Source organism: Mustela nivalis (genome assembly GCF_964662115.1).
Source record: "Mustela nivalis genome assembly, chromosome: X".
Taxonomy (NCBI): domain Eukaryota; kingdom Metazoa; phylum Chordata; class Mammalia; order Carnivora; family Mustelidae; genus Mustela; species Mustela nivalis.
The window spans coordinates 29603382-29618510 of record NC_139040.1 but is presented as its reverse complement, the minus strand read 5'-3'; the positions used below and the strand labels follow the sequence as shown (position 1 = coordinate 29618510).

Below are 15129 nucleotides of genomic sequence, written 5' to 3'. Positions count from 1 at the left end.
AAATAAATAAATGCACTGGGAAGGACAGGAGTGGGTCACGGAGACCAGTAAGAGATTGTTGCAGTGATCCGCGCTTGAGGTGGTGGTAGCCTGAACCAAGAGAGAAGCAGTTGAGAACACAGAAAGGGGATGGATCAGAGAAGTGCAGTATTTAGAAGATCAAATTGGTTGCTGTACTTGATGACTGATTGGCTAGGGCAGTAAGAGTGAGCGAATGAAGGAATCCCGGGTTCCTGGCTTAGGGCAGCAGGTTGAATGATGGTGCCATTTACCGAGCTAAATTCAGAAGAGGGGTGCGTGGGTGGCTCGGTTCATTAAGTGTCTGACTCTTGATCTCGGCTCAGGGATTGATCTCACAGATGTGAGTTCAAGTCCTACATTGTGCTCCAGGCTGGGTGTGGAGCAAGCTGTATTGCTAGCTAGAAATACAGAAGAAAGAATAAATTTGATATGGTCAAGGTGAAAGGGAACACTCAGTTCTAGATGTGTCAAGTTTTGAGAACCTGTGTGCTCTCTGGGTGGAGATACTTGGTAGGCACGTGGATGCTTGATTCTGGGGGAGGTCAGGGCCAAAGAGAAAGATTTAGAAGTCATCTACCTGTAGATGGTGTTTAAAGCCATGCGATGGTAGAATTTCCTAGAGAAGTTGTATAAATTGAGGAGGGCAAAAAGTCGCTGGTTATCAGTGCCAAACACTGCCCCCAAAAATCCAATAAGAAAAATATCCCCCCCCAAAAAAACCCCATCTACTGGATTTTCCAGGTAGGAGGCCCTGAGTGAATATATTTCATTTATTCAAATATTTCTTAAATATCCACTACCTATTGAGGATACTGAAGATAACAGTAGTGAGCCAAACAGGCAAAAAAAAAAATGCCCTCTCCCACAGAGCTATAGTTCTAGTTGGGAGGAGTAGACAAATAAGAAAAGAAATAAGTGAATTATACCAAGTGATAAAAGGCCGTGAGTGCTCTGAAAATAAAAGAAATTTTTAAAAATTTTAAAAAAGAAAGTTGGGAATCCAAGGCAGGCCTGGCCAGAGTCAGCAAGCAAAGTAACGGACACAGATCCAGACTGCGATGGGGAGAGCAGTGATGGGGAGAGAGGAAGTGGAGTCAGCCCGAGTCCAGTCAGGTTCCAGCCTCTTTCAGTAAGTGCAAGCGAAAAGGGAAGCGGGTGTCCACTAACAGATAAGTGGATAAGCACACAGTGGTACATCCACACAATGGAATAGTACTCGGCAATAAACAGGAAGAAACTATTGACGAACACAATAACATGATGAATCTTGGAAGCATGACACCAAGTGAAAGAAGCCAGTCTTGGGGGCACCTGGGTGGCTCAGTTGTTAAGCCTCTGCCTTCGGCTCAGGTCATGGTCCCAGCGTCCTGGGATCGAGCCCCACATTGGGCTCCCTGCTCAATGAGGAGCTTGCTTCTCCCTCTCCCTCTGCCCCTGCTTGTGTTCCCTCTCTCACTATCTCTCTCTCTCTCTCTCTCTCTCTATCTCTGTCAAATAAATAAATAAGTCTTAGAAAGAAAAAAAGAAAGAAGCTAGTCTCAGGTGCCCGGCTGGCTCAGTTGGGAGAGTGTGCAACTCTTGATCTCAGGGTCATGAGTTCAAGCCCCCCATGGGGTGTAGAAATTACTTAAATAAATAAAACTTGTAAAAAATATTTTCAGAAGCCAGTCTCAAAAGGTTTTGTGCTGTTGGCTTCCATCTGTATGACATTTTCAAAAGGCAAAACTGTAGGGACAGAGAGAAGACCAGTGGCTGCCCAGGGCTGGGAATGGAGAACACCTGGGCTGCAAAGGGGCAGCTCATGAGAATGGTGGTGGCAGAAGGAGCAGATCTGTGTCCTGATTGTGGTGGTGGTCAAATGAATACATCTGTCAAAACTCCTAGTTCTTGACCCCGAAACCTGTTAATTTTACTGTATATTAATGTGGGAATAAGAGGCTGGACTATATCTGAAGGGCAAAGTCAAGATCAACACAAGAAGTTGTTTTGAAGACGCAAGAGGGACTTGAGTTTATTCATTTGCTAAAGAGGAAAGTCAGGTCTCTTGGGAAGGGTGCCCAGGAGGAGTTCAAAGGTATGAGATCCAGAGCACTGGTTGGAAGAAAAGATGTTATGTGAAGAAGCAAAAGTGGAGGCCCTGTACAGTCTGTTTTCTCTATGAACCAGGAGAACAGGTGATGTACCTAGAATTGAGGACCAGATGCAGGGTGCCAGGCGTCAAGGGCTGTGGGAAGGTTTGGCACCGCCACCTTGAGGAACAGCAAGGATGCTTTGAAGACTCGGTTCACAGTACAAAGGCCCAGCAGAGGCTGGCAACCTCGAAGCTTTGGTGGTACCGATCTGCCCCTTTGCAGATTCATCTTCAGTGGCTTGGGGCAGAGAAGGGATGTGTGGGTGTGAAGAGCTGAAGGACAAGGAGCACAAAAACCTGGGCAGGGATTAGAAAAGGAAGCCACTGAAGCCAGCAGGGAACTGTGGCCTGGGGGAGACAGGAGGGGGCAAGTGCCCAGGGCCTTAATGATCTAACAGCGATAGGAACCAGTGTGGGGGGGTGCCGGTGGGTAAGGACACTGTGGTGCCAGGGGTTCAGAAGTTTAGCATTTCAGAGGTGGGCATGGAGGACTAGTAACATTAGGTAAGGGGCTATGTTGCTATTTAGCATACTTTTTTTTTTAAGATTTTATTTTATTTATTTGAGAGAGGGAACGTGCACAAGGAGGGGGAAGGGCAGAGGGAGAGGAAGAAGCAGGCTCCCTGCTGAGCCGGGAGCCTGATGCAGGGCTCGATTTCAGGACCCAGGGGATCATGACCTGAGCTGAAGGCAGACGCTTAATGACTGAGCCACCCAGGTGCCCCTATTTAGCATATTTTCTATGTAATAGTAATAGCAATGCTAGCTCATACCTACTGACCCCTACCATGTGCCTGCCACGGCTGATTGCTTTACATGCATATCTCATTAATTCTCACAGCAGCCCCAGGACGCAAGTACTGTGAGTAAGGAAACTGAGGCTCAGGAGGGTTAGGTAAGGGCCCAGGGTCCCATGGTGCATACATGAAGCAGCCAGAGCTAAACTCTGACTTATCTGACTCTAGAGGTTTTGCTTTCCGGACTGTTAGACTACACTGCCTCTCCCACATGCAAGAAGGTATTGCTGTTGTTGCTGTTTCTTTAAGTAATTGCTACACCCAACCTGGGGCTCGAACTCACGACCCCGAGATTAAGATTCTGACTGAGCCAGCCAGGCGCCCCTCCCACGTGGAAAGTTCTGATTCCACTTCCCTAGAATGCTGTGCTAGTCTCAAGCAGACGTTTCAGAAACAAACCAAAGTATATGGGAGGCTTTGTGTGACCCTGACGCCATTCCTCAAAGCCAGCTCTGAGGGGCTGTCCCCCTCCCCCTGGGCAACAGATGTCAGTTTTATATAGAGATGGGCTACTGAAAAGTGCTTTCATCTGATCCCAAAACTGGTTTCTACCAAAGGACAAAAACGTTCCTTTCAGAGCTGGAGCGTGTTGATGATTGGTCAGGATAGTTATGTGAGTCATGATGAAGTCCGTGAAGTGGCCGAAGTTGTGGGTGGCCAAAGAGGCGTAAAAGTAAGGATCACTGAGGTTGAGGTCCAGAAACTGGGTGTGGGATGGGTTGTCTTATAGATGCCCGTTCCCTAAGTCGTCGGTGGCTCTGGAAGAGGGGGAGCCACCAGGCGGTGAGGTCTCAGATGAACAGAGAAGACTTTCAGGAGGTCAAGAGATGAGAGCGGCGACAAGGAGTGTGGTCAGGGATGGGAGCCCCAGCCGGGACCTTGGGGCATGACAGGGAAGTAATTGGGGTCTGGGGACAGTAAGAGGGAGCTAGAAGAAGGCTGCCATCACTCTGCTCATCACCCTGTGACATCCGGGATGTGGGAAAATGAGCAGCCCGTGCGTGACAGCTTCATGGAAGGGCCATCAGCTAAGACAAGGAGACCAGGGGAGGGACTTAACCTTAACCTTAAAAAAGGTTAAGGACACAGGAGAACGTTTATCATGTCCAGAGGGCATAGGTGGGGAAGCGACAGTCCTAAATGGGTGCTTCCTTCCGAGCAAAATAAGCCCCCAATTGGGTGATCCCCAAATAGGGTGACACCCCCATTGTCCTGACTTGGCTGTGCATTACTCTTCATTGTGAGCCCATTGAGCAAGGGCCCTGTGGCAGCCATTCTTGGCGGGCATCTCTGCTGGATGCATAGCAACCAGTGCCCAGGCTTGAGACCTGGGCTTCCCCGACTAGAACATTTCTTTCCTGGTGATGCAATCACCACATCCCCGTCTTCTGTATTTCCTGCCAGGCTCAGAGTCCACACCTTCCCCACCATGGAGGAGTAGATGTGCGTTTCTCAGGAGCGGCGGACTGCTTCCGGCAGATAGTCAAAGCCCAGGGGGTCCTGGCGCTCTGGAATGGACTGACGGCCAACTTGCTGAAGGTGAGAGGGACCATCAGTCCCTCGCTTCCCTGCCTCTTCCACTTCTAGCCCTTTCCCCTGCCGCTCCCCTGCAGGCTGCCTGGGGACACCCCCCGCCCCCCTCGCCATCTAGCACTGACAGTCGCACAAGACCCGTGAGCGCAGGCTGGTGGCCACCCCTGAGAGAGAGGGACCCCTGTGCAGTGGTGGGGCACCAGACACCCGATCCCAGAGGAGCTGAGTATTTAGTGTAGCGGCTCCTGACATGGGGGTTCGTGGACCTCTAAGGGGAACATAATCTCCCAGCCTAACATTGTATGCAAAAAACATGTAGGTATAGGCATGTGTGCATCTCTCTGGGGGAGGATGCATAGTTTTCATCATATTCCCAAGGAATTTCATGCCCCTCCCCAAAAAAGGTTAAGAACCCTGGGCTAATCTTGCACAAATGTCAGCTTGTGCTCGGCATATTAATCCGGGCCATGCTTCCGCAGTGCATTCCCTTTAACCGCTACTGTTCCTCTTCCCTGACCCAAACCGTGCCAGCCTTCATTCTGCCGTCTTCCCCGATTCCAAAAAGAATGATGTTGTGTTGTTCCCAGCCTTTACCTCAGTTTACCCCAGTCCAGGTTGACTGCAGATATACTGACCTTATTTAAGATTTTAACATGATCTTCATTTCTTTTTAAACAGATAGTTCCGTATTTTGGAGTTATGTTTGGCACCTTTGAGTTCTGCAAGAGGATCTGTCTTTACCAAAATGGTTACATTGTGTCTCCTCTGAGTTATAAATTAACCCCTGGGGTGGATCAGAGTTTGAAGCCCCAGGAATTGCGGGAATTTAAAAAGTTCTTCAAAACCGGACAGCTTAAGTCTAAAAAACCAACTCTCTAAAACTGACCGGAACAAGAAGTGCACTGACCGAAGGCGTGTTACAATCATAAAAACCTCATAACTGTGCGTGCGCAGAGTGACCAGAGGAAACTCCCGTCTACCACTCTTGGAAATGGGAAGATTTCACCACATACCAGCTCCAAGCTCCAAACGCACGTCCTGGTGCCATGGGAAAGCTTCCCAGCACAACCACTGCATGGTGGCACTCCACCAGATAGCTCCACAAAACCCAGCATTAGCAAAACGTGCGATTTACACTCTGTAAACAGGCAACTTACACAACACCAAAGAAAGGCAATGGCCATGATCTCCAAGTGAAACGTCGTTGAAGCGACTGAGCAAATAGCACATCAGGAGCTCAGCCACACAGTTGCAGCTTGCACTGACCCACACTGGCCTCGCGCTGCTCCATTCCACCCAAGTCTTCCCAGCACACTTGTTCTGAAACTCCTAATGTTTGCTGACTTCTGAGTGTGCACACTATAGTGTAAATTATGCCTTATTGGAAACTAAATTAAAGGGGCACCTGGGTGGTGCAGTCAGTTAAGCGACAGCCCTCAGCTCAGGTCATGATCTCAGGGTCCTGGGATGGAGCCCCGCGTAGGAGCAGGGAGCCTGCTTCTCCCTCTCCCTCTGTGTGTGCTCTCCCTCTCTCAAATAAATAAATAAATCTTTTTTTAAAAAAGAAACTAAATTAAAACCTTTAACATTTACAAGTCCTCACTCTCTCACGGTGGAACCATCCTTCTTTCTTTAAATCTGAAGATGCTGTAAATTTGAGATGCTTTAAACCTGAAGCATCTCAAGCTTACAAATTTCAGGAATCTTTTTTCAAGGCAGTTGTTACTGTGACCACTTAATTAATGACCCCAAAAGACCTCCTTCCAATTGAAGTCATGTACAGTTGACGTGGCCTGAATTCTCTGCCTTTCTAACTTGCTTTGCAAGCCTACCCTGAAAATAAATTATTTAGTCAACTTAAGTTATTCTCACAAGATGTCCCAGTTGCCTAGAAAAGGATCAAATAGAACATCTGACATGCATATCCAAAAGAGAAATGGAACTGAACAAAAACACTTCAGGCTGATCATCTCTACTCTTTTAAAAAATCGAATTTTGGATTGTTCCACCTTGAGAACTCCTGTCAAATTTACACAACCTCACTTTCAAATAGTGCCTACCTATGCATTAAAACACAGTAATAGTAAATCATTAATTTACACACACACACACACACACACACAGGTTTTCAGGATGCTCCACGTATTTTTCCCTGTTAAATTTGTTTTCCAAAGAAAAAGGTTGTTTGGTCATTTGTTACTAAGGTGAGTTCTAGCAAAGGAATAGCAGTTAATACACACAGGAAGGTCTCATCTGCAGCCCAAGCTGTTACAGTGGGGAGGGTGGCAAATTCTTTACCCACCGCTAATAGTCCTGTTTATGAACTCTTCATCTTCCTTGAGGTGAACAATGTTTTTTAAAGTTCTGAAATCTGTAGATATGTATATATATATATATATATATATATATATATTTTTTTTTTTTAACTAGATCTAAACTCCTAGCCTCAGGTTACTTACATCATGTTAATATCTCTGTGTATTCTTCCACCCATGTTATGAGATGGCTAGCCACACTCTTGCTACTGTAACACACAGGAATGTTTTCTGAGCTATAGTTTTGGCTTTTTCAATAAAGTTAAGTGAGGAAAAGGAATGCCTCATTTTTCTTTTTTTTTCCTTTTTTTTAAAAGGTTTTATTTATTTATTTGATAGACAGAGATCACGGATAGGCAGAGGCAGGCAGAGAGAGAGAGAAAGGGAAGCAGGCTCCCTGCTGAGCAGAGAGCCCAATGCAGGCTCGATTCCAAGACCCTGGGATCATTACCTGAGCCAAAGGCAGAGGCTTAACCCACTGAGCCACCCAGGCACCCCTCATTTTTCTAATTTTAGGACAGCTCTTAAAACTCTGGGGTTTTGGGGGGTGAAGGGGGCTCCTGGCTGGCTCAGTTGGAAGAGTGTGCAACTCTTAATCGTAGGGTCATGAGTTTGAGGCCCATGTTGGGTGTAGAGGTGACATAAATAAATAAATAAATAAATCGCTTTTAAAAAACCTCTAGTCTTGTTCCAAAAATAAACTTCCAGCTTATTTTCATTTTCTCAGGAGGTGTGAAGGGAGCCTTCTTCTTTTCTGCTTTTGTGGCTGACAGTGTACACCAAGCTGGACTAAGTACTTGAGGAGGAGGATTAAGAAGTATGATGCAGGGACACCTGGGTGGCTCAGTGGGTTAAAGCCTCTGCCTTCAGCTCAGGTCTTGATCCCAGGGTCCTGGGATCGAGCCCCACATCAGGCTCTCTCTCTGCTTGGGAGGGAGCCTGCTTCCCTTCCTCTCTCTCTGCCTACTTCTCTGCCTACTTGTGATCTCTGTCTGTCAAATAAATAAATAAAATCTTAAAAAAAAAAAAAAAGAAGTGTGATGCAACATTACCCAGGAGAAGCGCAGTCTTAATGACAGAACATCCCTACATATAAGAAATGAGTCTGATTACAAAGCAAATACAAGCAAAGACACGATAATGCAGTAGCAACTGTCTATAACACTAACAAGAGGCTCCCTACCGAATCAGTGATTACAGGGATCATCAAAGGGGCGCCTGGGTGGCTCAGTCGGTTGAGCGTCCAACTATTGATCTCAGGTCAGGTCTTGATCTCAGGATTGTGGGTTCAAGCCCCACGCTGGGATACACAATGGGTGTGGGGCCTACTTAAAATATAAAGAAAAAAAAAGAAAGGAATCATCATAAGCGAAAAGAGCTAGTGATGAGTCTTGAGCTAAGTTTTAAATGAAAAGAAGGTATATGAGTTCTTTGCCCTCGTAGAGCTTATATTCTAGAAGGATGACAGTTAATAAGGTAACCTGCGAGTCAGGTAATTATAAATTGTAATGTTATGAGAGAAACAAACAGGGCAGTTTATCAGAGGATTATGTGGGAGTGAGGGAAATATTTTAAGTCAGGGAGTCAGGGAAAGCTGCTCTGAGAGGTGACATCAGAGATGACACCTGAAAGATGACAATGAGCCAACTGTGCAAAGAGCTGGGGAGAAGAGCATTCCAGCAGAGGGAACAGACCGTGCAAAAGGGCTACGGGTAGTGGGAAAAGACTGGTAGTGTGGCGCGCGAGGGAGAGTGTGTGAGATGAGGCTGCACAGAGGGCCAGATCATATGTGGCTGTCGAGACCATAATAATTAGTTAGATTTGGGGGCACCTGGGTGACTCAGTGGGTTAAGCATCTGCCTTTGGCTCAGGTCATGATCCTGTGGTCCTGGGATAGAGCTCTGCCTTGGACTCTCTGCTCAGTGGGGAGCCTGCTTCTCCCTCTCCCGCTGCCCCTCTCCCCACCACTCATGCTCCCTCTCATTATCTCTTATGCGCACACTCTCTCTTTCTCTCAAATAAATAAATAAATAAATAAAATCATTTTTGTTTTCCAAAAACGTTAGACCTTATTCTAAATGCAGTCAGGAGGCATTGAAGGTTTTTATGTACAAAAGCAATATAATCTGATTTTCACTTTAAAAATATCCCTCTGGTTGCTGTGTGGATAATAGATCAGAAGGAAGAAAGGCTGTGAATGGGAAGACCAGGTAGAAGAGACTTACAAAGTCCAAGTAAGAAATGATGCCTTCAGGGTCCCTGGGTGGCTCAATCGGTTAAGCATCTGCCTTTGGCTCATGTCACAATCTCAGGATCCTGAGATCAATTCCTGCACCAGGCTCCCTGCTCAGGGAGGAGCCTGCTTCTCTCTCTGCCTCTGCCCCTCCCCACAATTTGTATTCTCACTTGCTCTGCTCTCTCTCTCTCTCAAATAAATAATCTTAAGGGAAAAAAAAAACCTGGATGTGAGCAAGACTGTTCCAGAAGCTGAAGTAATAACAAGAGACTAGATATAAGAAGATTGGCCAACAGATGATAAGCATTGTTTTCTCCTCAGTGACCTCACAGCAAACACCAGCCTTCCATACCACAAATGCAAGACAGGTCAAAAAACCAACAGTGCTTTTTCTGGGTACCTCTTAGACACTCAAATCCTGCTTAAATGGTCTCTGGTCTAGTTACCAGATTACAGGTAGGGTCCTCGCCTGGGACTGAGAACTGGCTTACTGCCCTACTTAAGCAAGGTTGGAGTGATTTGTCCATTAAAACTCAGAATAGGTCAGGCACCTCGGTGGCTCAGTGGGTTAAAGCCTCTGCCTTCAGCTCAGGTCATGATCCCAGGGTCCTGGGATCGGGGCCACATCGGGCTCTCTGCTCAATGGGGAGCCTGCTTCCTCCTCTCTCTCTGCCTGCATCTCTGCCTACTTGTGATCTGTCAAATAAATAAATAAAAATCTTTAAAAAAAAAAAAAACTCAGAGTAGGTCAACCTAAGTTAGTATTTTTCTTCATACTATTTTAATCTTTTATTTATTCTTTTTTTAAGTGCGCTCTATGCCCATTGTGGGGCTTGAACTCCCAAACCAGAGATCAAGAATCACATGCTCTTCAGACTGAGTCAGCCAGGCGCCTCAGTGTTTATTTAGTATTAATAAAATCTAACGTGTACGGAACACTCACTATGTACCAGACTGTTTATGCATACATTATCTCATTTAATTGTCCCTAAAAGGCAGGCAGGGACAAGGGGGCCCGCCCCAAAAGGAAACCACCTTTCCAAGGATTTTACACCACCCTGGAAGGAGCCTGCCACCCTTTCCCACGTGATAGGCAGGTGACAAAAACCTGATTGGGTGACAGGTGCATGAGAGTTAATCAGATTAAAACAGCCCATCTGCAAGCCCCCCCACTCCCCCCACACCACACACAAAAAAACCCAGACTTAGAAACTCTGGTGGCAATCCTCTCGGGTCCCCTTCCTCTTCGGGAGCTTTGTACTCTATCACTCAATAAACTTGGCTTTGCTGCCCACCACTCTTCATCTGGTCTACCTCTTCATTCTTCCAAGTGGTGTGAGCAAGAACTGTAGGCACCAAAGGAAACGAAATCCTGGAACACTTGGAATCATAGGTACTATTATCACTACCATTTTACACTGGAAGAAATGACGTTTGGAGGGTTTAAGCAATTTACCCAAGGCCTGACAGCAAGTGGTAGAGCCAGGATTTGAACTCCCACAGTGTGTCTCCAGAGCCCACCCTCTTGACCACTGGGCTAAATTACCTCTCTCTTCCTATTTGGCCCCAGATTCCCAAATTCAGATGCTCAAAGCCATTCAAATTTATAGAGATACAAAGAATACATAAGAGGCACAGATTGCTTCATAAGAATAAGAATAAGATACACAGAATCTTAGAATTGGAAGGGTACAGAACTCTTCCCAGTCAATGCAATTATCTCCTCTACAGTGTCCCTAATGAGTGGTCCTTCTGCCTCAGCTCTTAACATCTCCAGCAATGAGAAGTTCCCCCACATCATAAAGCAACCCATTCCACCTTTAAGTAGCCCGTATTTTAGAAAGTCATTTCTTGTTCAGCTGAAGTCTACCTTCATGATACCAGCAGGTGCTGACTATTCATATAGAATGTCTAATTGTCTTCTGGCAACCCTTCAATTATGAACACAGTTGTTTGATTGTTTTTTTAGTTTATTTAAGTATTTAAGTAATCTCTACACCCAACTTGGGGCTCAAACTCACGATGCCAAGATCAAGAGTTGCATGCTTCTCCCACTGAGCCAGCCTTGTGCCCCACGAACACAGTTACGATGTCCCTCCTTGACCCAAAGCTCTTTCCCAGTATCTCTCATTCAAATATTCAGCCATTTCTCATACAACACAATTTACAGGCACTTCAACTTTCCTCATGCCTCCTTTGAATATGTTCTAGTTTGTTGATGTCCTGTGAAACACGGCATCCAGAAGTTAGCATAAATCTCTCTGGGCTGACCAGCAGAGGCCTTGATCTGCTCACCACCATCCTCTTGGCCCAACTCAAGACTCATCAGCAATTTCTGGCATTGCCAACTCACGGACAAGGAAGACCCCAGTTATTTATCATACACGCTACCATTAAGCTCTAAAGCCTCATCCTTAACTGTCCTGCAATAAATAAAACATTAGAACCCTTTATTGTGGTCCATCCCATTTTATAAGCCTGGGTTTATTCTAGACTTTAGCCCTTCTGACTCAGTTCCTAGAGGTTTGTGATAGTCTTTGGTCTTTGTCCTTCGAAGTCCAGCCCTCCTGTCATCTACATATGTACTTTTAAAATCTGAGCTCTTCACAGAATAATGTGTAAGGACACTTACATTTACCTCTCCTTTTGTAGTTTCTTATTTGAATTTTTCTAAATTGTACAAGTTTGAATTTTATCTTTGGAATCTCTTGCCCTCTTCAGCTATCTTTCTCTTTTGGTATTTGGCCAGGCCATCTATTTATATTTTCTACAATCTTTTTGAAGTCTACCCTCTCCCCCCGGCCCCCACACACACACTAGTTAACCTCTCTGGCCATGCCCAGCATTCTACTTAACAGACCCACACAGCATGGTCAGTTTCCCCAAGATTCTTGCCACTTTCACTTTGCTAACCAGATCTTCCTTATTTATTGTCAGGATTAAGTCCAGTTTAGCAATTGACCTCGCTGATCCTTTAGTCTTCTGAGAACTGTAATTATCACCAAGAGAGTTATGAATGTATCCAATGTGTTGCTATCAGAATAATGAGACTTACAGCAAGGATTCAGATGGTCTATGCTTCTGATCACCATCTCTAGCCTATGTGACTGTGTTATGAAGTATTATTCACAGCTGTTATCTAACCAGGCAGTTCCTTGTATACTTCCATGACCACAATCACTTTCATTTCTCCCTTTCATTTTCACTGAATGCTTGTCCCCCTCCAGTCAAAGAATAACTGATTATACCTTCTTGGTATATTGTTACTACCCTGCTGTCCTCCATGGTATCTCCCGGAACCAGGTTTCCCCTTCCTTTTCCAGACAGAAGTCCTACTCTACCAAGTTTGCATGACACCCATAAAATTGAGTTTTCTTGCTTGTATTAACATTTTACATTCACTTTATTACCTATATTCTGGGTGTGTTGGTACATAGATAACTGAGGCCCAAGTATCATTTCTGACCTTCTTCCTAGTTTTTTCTTGAGAATTACTAGGCCCTACCTTAGCTTTAGTCCCTCTTTCTTAATTATATCTGCAGTCTAAAAAGCTTCAGAAACATAATAGTTACTAACACAGAGCCCCCACTAATGCTTCACTGGAGGAATTCGCTTTCAATGAATTGACCAGCCATATATCACCACCAACATCATCATTATCATTAATATTAATCTCTATTTTTCCTGGACTCTTGCTCCTGGTTTCTTCTTCTTTTTTTTTTCTCCTTTTTAATTTTTTTTAACTTTCAGATATAAAAATTTTGCATACACACACAAAGTATAAAGAATTCCTAGGGGTGCCTGGGTGGCTCAGTCAGTTAAGAGGCTGCCTTTAGTCATGATCCTGGAGTCCTGGGATCGAGCCCCACAGTGGGCTCCCTGCTCAGCTGGGAGTATGCTTCTCCCTCTCCCTCTGCCTCTGCTGCTCCCTCTCTCTCTGTCAAATAAAACCTTTTTTTTTTTTAAGGAATTTCTATATTTCCTTCACTCAGCTTCTCCAAATGTTACCATCTTACACAACCGTTGTAACTAAGACCAGTATTGGTGGACTACCAGTAACTAATCTACAGATACTCAAATTTCAGCAATAGTAACATCAATGTCCTTTTTCTGGTCCAGGATCCAATCCAGGATCATACGTTGTATTAAGATGTCATTCTCGGATGCCTGAGTGGCTCAGTTGGTTAGGCTGCTACCTTCCGCTCAGGTCATGATCCTGGGGTCCTGGGATCGAGTCCTGCATCGGGCTCCTTGCTTAGCTGGGAGCCTGCTTCCTCCTTTCTCTCTGCCTGCCTCTCTCCCTGCTTGTGTGTACTCTCTCTCTCCGACAAATAAATAAAAATCTTAAAAAAAAAAAAGATGTCATTCTCCTTAGTCTCCTTTAATTTGTGACAGTTCCTCAGTCCTTCTTTGTCTTTTATGACCTTGACACTTTTGAAAACATCTGTCTGACTCCTTGAAACATACCTGCTCATAAACAACTAAGAAAGCTCCCGCCCATGGTGGATTTAGCAAAATAGCAAAAGCATGGCATGAAGTTGCTTTGAAATGACCATCTTGTATTTCATCTTTAATAAAACTACACTTAGGCACCCAAAGACTGAGAAGGGACAAATTCTATGTAATTATTTGATCATCTTTTTCCAGTGAGATAGAAATCTGACACAACAGTACATGTGAAAGTGCTTGAGACAGCAAAAGATTTTTGGAATAGAAAGTAGTAGGGACATCATGCTCAAAGGGAGTAGCAGATGTGGCCAGTGAAAGACAGATAAAGGGGTACCTAAGTGACAGGCAAGGGGTATCATAGAGTAATTAACACTTCAATAAAAATGCATTAACCAGAATGTCAAAAGTTCAAACTGCAAAGGTTTTCAATTCTACTTTGAAATGCATTCTACAAACCACCTCCGTCTAAATAAAATGCTCTGCAGATTTTTATTTTTGTTGTTAATTCTCTCACCAGCAAAGGCAAGGGGAGGGACTATCACTTTCGGAGAATATACATCACTGAAACTCTCCAGCAAAGTCATTTCTGTATCCAGCTGCATCACCGTTATAATCAACTAATGAGAAATGGAGCAGCTTCCCATGAACATCAGGTAAGGGTTTTACCCAGGATCAACAAAGCTGGATTCCAAACTGCTCTTCTCTGAACCATCTCCGTGTGCGCTCATCACTTCAGACTGCTGGAGTTCCTAGGAAGACTTCCAAATTGCAAAGTATAACTAAATGAAGGACCTCACGAACCCTAGAATTGGGCCCTTCAATAGTTAGATCTGCAGAAGGTGGGAGAGGGCAAGAAAGGAAGGTGAAGGATGCGCCTCCTGTCTGTGTCTTCACTGTGCTGGGCAACCTCGGGTTGGGCGGCAGTTGCAACTTGCAATGGTATCATCATTTTTATAAATATTATTGTTACTACTTAGACATATGATATGGGATTATACTCTCTGCTTCTGTTCCGAACCTAAGAGAGTACACTCGAGCCATCAAGTAGGTGTTTAAGGACTTGTCTGGCAAATGCTTACCCACCACAGGGATTAAGGGGCTCAGTAAGCACTTGTCCATTGACACGAAGCCTGTAAATCAAATTCTATTGATTCCTCTAAAAGCTCTGGAGTTCAGGAATCTACTCAGTCCAAGAGCACTTTACTTTCCGTCCAAGGAGCTAAATGCCAACCTAGTTCACATAGCCTCTTAACCTTCCCAGTACAACCTCTTTATTTGACTTCTGGCTAAAATAATATCCCCACCCCCAGCAGAGTCCTTTGGACTCTCCTCTGCCAACTCCGGGGAAGATCTTTGTTAAATCGTTTTTGCAAACCAAGAGTCTGAGGCACGCTGATAGTGCCCCAACCCTGCTATTCCCCCCAGTTTCCCCTGGTTTCCCCAGGGCAGCTCCAGAGCAGTGCCAGGTCTCCCGCCCTAGCACAAAACTTAAGGGGCACCAAAGAGCTCAGTAGTCACAACAAATGATTTTTAGTGCACCATTTTTGAAAAGTCAAAAGTAAGGCCAAAATCCATGAAGAACAAATTATCACCATTTAAAATAAAGACAGAATCGCAACCCGCACTTGCAGGACCCTGCCTCACATG

At 45.0% G+C, this 15129-nt stretch overlaps 1 protein-coding gene across 1 annotated transcript in view; it reads left to right on the top strand.

The window, feature by feature from the left end:
- Positions 1–7073, top strand: part of SLC25A43 (solute carrier family 25 member 43) — a 44212-nt gene extending 37139 nt beyond the window's left edge. Inside the window, exons 4-5 of the mRNA XM_082716328.1 lie at positions 4354–4488; positions 5161–7073. Coding sequence (XP_082572454.1) covers positions 4354–4488; positions 5161–5361 — 336 coding nt within the window. The 3' untranslated portion in view covers positions 5362–7073. The remainder of the gene's footprint in view (positions 1–4353; positions 4489–5160) is intronic.
- The last annotated feature ends 8056 nt before the right edge of the window (positions 7074–15129 follow it).